This window comes from Saccostrea echinata, unplaced genomic scaffold (assembly GCF_033153115.1).
Source record: "Saccostrea echinata isolate AGI-Se365-2 ecotype Australia unplaced genomic scaffold, CSIRO_AGI_Sech_v1 ptg000068l, whole genome shotgun sequence".
NCBI classification, from domain to species: domain Eukaryota; kingdom Metazoa; phylum Mollusca; class Bivalvia; order Ostreida; family Ostreidae; genus Saccostrea; species Saccostrea echinata.
The window spans coordinates 46,773-53,244 of NW_026889817.1; the positions used below are offsets into that span (position 1 = coordinate 46,773).

At 34.7% G+C, this 6,472-nt stretch overlaps 1 protein-coding gene across 1 annotated transcript in view; it reads right to left on the reverse strand.

Moving 5' to 3' along the window:
• The window catches only part of LOC133176146 (disintegrin and metalloproteinase domain-containing protein unc-71-like), a 29,991-nt gene extending 26,566 nt beyond the window's left edge, over nt 1-3,425 (reverse strand). Inside the window, exons 1-4 of the mRNA XM_061311302.1 lie at nt 3,249-3,425; nt 2,304-2,440; nt 2,071-2,153; nt 1,856-1,922 (exon numbers count right to left, since the gene is read on the reverse strand). Of these exons, the coding sequence (XP_061167286.1) occupies nt 1,856-1,922; nt 2,071-2,153; nt 2,304-2,440; nt 3,249-3,333 (372 nt within the window). The 5' untranslated portion in view covers nt 3,334-3,425. The remainder of the gene's footprint in view (nt 1-1,855; nt 1,923-2,070; nt 2,154-2,303; nt 2,441-3,248) is intronic.
• Between the last annotated feature and the right edge of the window lie 3,047 nt (nt 3,426-6,472).

The following is a 6,472-nucleotide window of genomic DNA, read 5'->3' on the forward strand; positions in this document are numbered from 1 at the left end:
ATATATATATATATATGTATCTGTTGTAACAGGAATAACAGATTCTAAAATATCATGTTGAACAGCATTTTTATTTTGGACTGTTCAATTTTTAAATCATTTCAGTGCAAAATCTTATTCCACTATAAGGATACACCCAAAATTATACAGTAGCAGATAGGAATATATGAGTTCATGTGTATATGTGTAAAATGCTTCTGGATCTTGCGAAGAAAGCTAGGAGCTAAAATACCATGAATACTGATTATACTCTAGAAAAAGACTGAAACAGCTTCACAAATTTATGATTCTAGTTCATTTGATTTTACAGTAACAACTGCTCAGAAAAGAATGATACTATGGCTGATAAAACACTCTTGTATATATCATATACTTGCACACCTTCATTAATTCCACATCTAATCACTAATTAAGTTTGTGCTCTATAGAATCACTAAAGTCAATACACTATATTACTTTCTGAGCCTATACTTGAGTCTCATCTCTAGAGGCCCCTATCCCCTGAGACAATAACGACCCTTAGCTGGTAGACATCTGAATAAACCAGGTCATATAACCAGGATCTTCTAACATTACAATACAGCTCATATTACCATCATCATTCACTAAGAATCAATTCCAGTTCTTACCAAGTGAATTATAGTGGGACACAAATCTATAAATAAATGACTAAGAACTTTCTCGGTACTGTGATGTGGTGTAAAATTATTTCTCAGTGTCAGAATCAAGTGTATGAATTAATACTCTGTCAGAGGTGACTATTACTGAATTATTCTAACATCCAAATATCAAAGAATTGAACAGAAAATAAACATATGACATTTTAATATTGTCCTCTAGTAGTTAACTTGTACCTGTCATGTAAACCATAAATCTCTGACACAAACCATGGAGTACAGAAATTCAGAGACGAACAACAATTTGTTATTGAGAGACCTTTAATCAACTCTGATGTCCTCTGTATTCAAAGAAAATTGTGGATTTTTTTCTCTATGCAGGATGTGAGTATACAGAAAACTCTTCCCTTCAAACCCTGTACAAGTGAAGTATTTATGTTTAGTCTGTGTTTCTGACTTTCTGCCTCTCGAGGAACTAAGTGTTCTCAGGTGCAGCAGATCAAAGACTGGGTGCTTTAATGTGTGTGTGGATCCCTGCCAGCTTTAAAACACTTAAGTGATGCTTCAACACACTGGTTTAACGCTCCCTTATTTTCTCAAGAGAAAAAACATAACACAAAAATTCAAAGGTTCTTCATCCAATTGTGCATTGTGTTGAATTTTTTGTTTTTGTTGATTCCTCAGTCTATAATGTTTCTCTAATCAAAGAAATACTTTCAAAGGGTCTGGCAATTTTTTTGTACTGTCTATAACTAGATCTACATTGTGACTTAAACTGGCCAAACAAGAGGCCCATGGGCCACAATGCTCATCTGAATCAATATGGCCCTGTAATTCTTCAGTAGCCACCCTACCCCCAATGGTCATGTTCTGAACAAACATCAATCTAAACTTCCTGCCCTGAGGATGCTTCCATGACTAATCATGGGTTTGTTGTTCTTGAGAAGATATTTAAGGATTTTTTTTCTTCTATATTCCTAAATAAAATTTCGATTCCCCATTGTGGCCCCATCCTTCCCCCAGGTGAGCTAAAAATAATAATAAACTACATGTACTAGCTTAGCACACTGACAGTCATTCAAAAGAAAGATCTAGATCAGACTTCAAAATCTAGGTACCAGCACAGACTTAAAACTCAGGCACTTGGACATACTTACAAATCTAGGCACCAGCATAGACTTACAAATCTAGACACCAGGGCAGACTTATAAAATTAGGAGAAGATTAGGCAGGCTTACCTTGGAAATGATCTGTTGATTCTTAGTAAGGTAATGCTTGACACTGATGCCATTGGACAACAGAGCACTGCAAAAAAAATTATAGCTCAGTAATGATGTGGATAGTAAGACCATGATGATAATGTATAGTAAATCTTATTTTTTTTTTAAATCTTGTTTTATTTTAAATACCTATACCATGTATACCAGGTATACACAGTTGAATGGAAGCTCACCTATTTCTATGTAGTTTGATTTTGTGAGTTTCTTCGTCTACCACAAGCTGAAATGTCACTTGTTCTATGTGTTCGTACGTTCCCTGAGTAGATGAAATCACACAGTAAATAAATCAAACAGAAAGAAAGAGTATACATTAAAAACTCAGTCAAAAAGACAGATAGGGAGTTTTGAAAATGAGATATTTTCATTTTAAATTAAGAGTCTTTGCCTAAGTTTTAGTTTAACTTACATGATGTCCTATCTTAGATTCTCTGGTTGATATCCCTGCTGTCTTCCCTTTCGTCAGGATTCGTTTGGGGAAGATGATTTCATAAGGTAGGGGGGTGTCGGGAGGAATTTGTTGTAGAAGCTGAACATAGTCAAAACCTATAACACAGTGAAATTATTTAATGTTATTTATCATGTTTATACCATATTCATGACGATTACTATATTTCATCATTTTACAGCAAATTGGTAAGTCTGGATGTGCTTAATTATCTTATTTGTTATGCCAAGCACATCACTCTCCTTTGGATTTGATTATTTGTCAAGACATTTCTCTATACAAAGGCCTATTGCAAGACAGTGTAATATACAATGTGTACCTTATTATACTTGTAGTAAACAGGGTAGAATTAACTTGGAAATAGAAATATGATGATAAAAAGTTGGAAATCAAAAGTATTGCACCCTACAATATTGCAGGATTAAAAAAAATTAAAAATGTAAAAAGAAATTAAGTCATCCCATGGCAGCCATCCTTATATATACTCTGTAAAAATCCCCGATTTGTGGTTTTGGGTTTTCTACTTTCATTATTCATAAAATCTAAGTACTTCGATCACCATGACAGATGATGCCAAAACCCTTCTTTCATGTAGGGCCCTGGTCTATCATGTCTATATTTTTATGGAGTATTTTTGCACATCCTCGATTTACAATATAATCTAACAACAAGAACAAGGGCTTCATTAAGCTACGCTAAGGCTCAATGATGGCATAAACTGTTTCAATAATATTCTTCATTCTATCACAGGAAATGCAGCAAACTGAGGCTATAACATAAAGTGTACAAAATTCTATGCTGTTTGAGTCTAACACTGAACGTATGGTTCCGACAACCAAGACATGACTCATGCAGACTTTTCAAACATACCGAAAATCGATGACAATAGAGAGACTAGATACTTACGGATCTTCTCTGAATTCACGATCAAGTCCAGCTCGATCCCACATAATATCACATAAAAATAAAAGAGGACACGCTGTGTCCCCATCTTGTGCAAAAAAATCCCAGATTTGCTACATTTTATTAATATTATTTACATCTCGGAAACCATTCGCTCACTGTCAAAAATGCTGCTGTTCATCTGCGTTACTCCGACGCTTGCTTTACAAGCAGCGGAAGGGGCGCAACTCTGACAAAACCTCCAGCATAACATTCAAGAAACCGTTTTTGAGATGAATTCTATTATTTATTTAAGAGTCCTTTTAAAAAGGAATGCGAGGCAAAAATAATATTCATGTTTTATGGAAAATTTCTGCATAACTCTGTAATTCTATCCTAGTGTCATCTGTTTTTTTTCTGTTTTTTTTTTTAAATGTTATTCAATAAATCATTTAATTAGGCCTACATAAAAAAAATACGAAATGATGTTTTGTTTTCTCCTTCATTGAGATATAAACAAATTCACTGTAATGATAAGAAGGTGTGCCCCTTTTTGGTAATTTGACCCCCCCCCCCAAAAAAAAAAAAGAAAAAAGAAATGCTTTCCATTCGATTTTTGTTAGATTTTTTCACCTCTTATATTTTTATTAATTTTGACTAAACTTTATATGAATATAATCATGATCTTTTTTTCGCGATTCGATGCAGAACATTTTAATTGTAGATCATATTTAGCATAGTTCTGTAATATCTGAAAACTTGATAGAACTTCCTGTAAATATTTGATGTGTTTACAATTGTTTACAATTACCATTGTGTACAATTACATGTGTTTTTGTGATTTATAATATTCTGTAAATATATATTTTTTTATTTTTGATAAACTAATCAGACTTTTGTTGCATCTATCTTTATTTAAAAAAAAAAGTTCTCTCTTGAAAGTGTGACGGAAAATGTCGATTCAAAATAAAACCCAAATCGCAGTTTTTATGAGCCCTTAAAATATCCATTTTTTTTCATTTTATGTATATAACGAATTACAATGTTTTAAAAACTGACAACAATTTTTTCTTTCTTTTTTTTTTTTTGGTTTAAAGTAGACAATTTTTGCCTAACATTATTATTTGGACCAAAATATATTGACAGAACAGCTTAGCGAGCACGTTGGAGAAAATTACAGTTTAGGGGACACAGCGTAAGTTGGTGGAGACAGAGTAACAACAGAAATATCACTGAGAAGCAAAAAAAAGGTGATCTGGTGTTACCAACCGAAAATTAGCTTTGCTTCCTATTGTGAAGTACATAATGGCAAAATTACTGGAGCCCCCCCCCCCCTTTTTCCTTCAGGTCTGGATATAACAGCGAAAAAGAAAAAAAATTGTAAACAATTACTGAAATTGAAAAAAAGTATCATTTTATACGTTTCACATACATTTTGCACCGTGTACATGTCTTTGGAACTATCTCAGCTTTCTACTGTTGTGCTCTACCTGATCTTAGAATAAACAAATATTCCTCAAGTCTTCATTCTTTACCTTTTATAACAGCTATTACTAGTGGTAGCTGACCTATTGTAACAGCTATTACTATTGGAAGCTGACCTATTGTAACAGCTATTACTATTGGTAGCTGACCTATTGTAACAGCTATTACTATTGGTAGCTGACCTATTGTAACAGCTATTACTATTGGTAGCTGACCTATTGTAACAGCTATTACTATATAGCTGACCTATTGTAACAGCTCTTACTATTGGTACATGTAGCTGATCTATTAAACAGCTATTACTATTGGTAACTGACCTATTGTAACAGCTATTACTATTGCTGACCCATTGTAACAGCTATTACTATTGGTACATGTAGCTGATCTATTAAACAGCTATTTCTATTGGTAGCTGACATATTGTAACAGTTATTACTATTGGTAGCTGACCTATTGTAACAGCTATTACTATTGGTAGCTGACCTATTGTAACAGCTATTACTATTGGTAGCTGACCTATTGTAACAGCTATTACTATATAGCTGACCTATTGTAACAGCTCTTACTATTGGTACATGTAGCTGATCTATTAAACAGCTATTACTATTGGTAACTGACCTATTGTAACAGCTATTATTATTGCTGACCTATTGTAACAGCTATTACTATTGGTACATGTAGCTGATCTATTAAACAGCTATTTCTATTGGTAGCTGACATATTGTAACAGTTATTACTATTGGTAGCTGACCTATTGTAACAGCTTTTACTATTGGTAGTTGACCTGTTGTAACAGCTATTACTATTGGTACATGTAGCTGACCTATTACAACAGTTATTACTATTGGTAGCTGACCTATTGTAACAGCTATTACTATTGGTAGCTGACCCATTGTAACAGCTATTACTATTGGAACATGTAGCTGATCTATTACAACAGCTATTACTATTGGTAGCTGACCTATTGTAACAGCTATTACTATTGGTACATGTAGCTGATCCATTACAACAGCTATTTTTATTGGTAGCTGACATATTGTAACAGTTATTACTATTGGTAGCTGACCTATTGTAACAGCTACTACCATTGGTAGCTGACCTATTGTAACAGCTATTACTATTGGTACATGTAGCTGACCTATTACAACAGCTGCTGACCTACAGGTGCCATGACTGCTGACCTATAAGTGCTATGACTGCTGACAGCTGACCAATAAGTGCAATGACTATGGACAGCTGACCTATAAGTGTCATGATTGCTGACAGTTGACCTATAAGTGCCATGACTGAGGACAGCTGACCTTAAAGTGTAACGACTGTGGACAGCTGACCTATAAGTGACATGACTGTTGATAGCTGATCCATAAGTACCATGACTGCTGACCTATAAGTGACATGACAGCTGACCTATAAGTGTCATGACTTGTGACAGCTGACCTATAAGTCCCATGACTGCTGACCAGTAAGTCCCATGACTGCTGACCTTTAAGGGTCATGACTGTGGACAGCTCATCTATAAATGGCATGACTGCTGACCTATTAGTAACATGACTGCTGACAGCTGACCTATAAGTGCAATGACTGCTGACCTATAAGTGACATGACTGTTGACAGCGGACCAATAAGTGCCATGACTGCTGACCTATAAGTGTCATGACTTGTGACAGCTGAACTGTAAGTGCCATGACTGCTGACCTTTAAGGGCCATGACTGTGGACAGCTATTCTATAAATGCCATGACTGCTGACCTATAAGTGCCATGA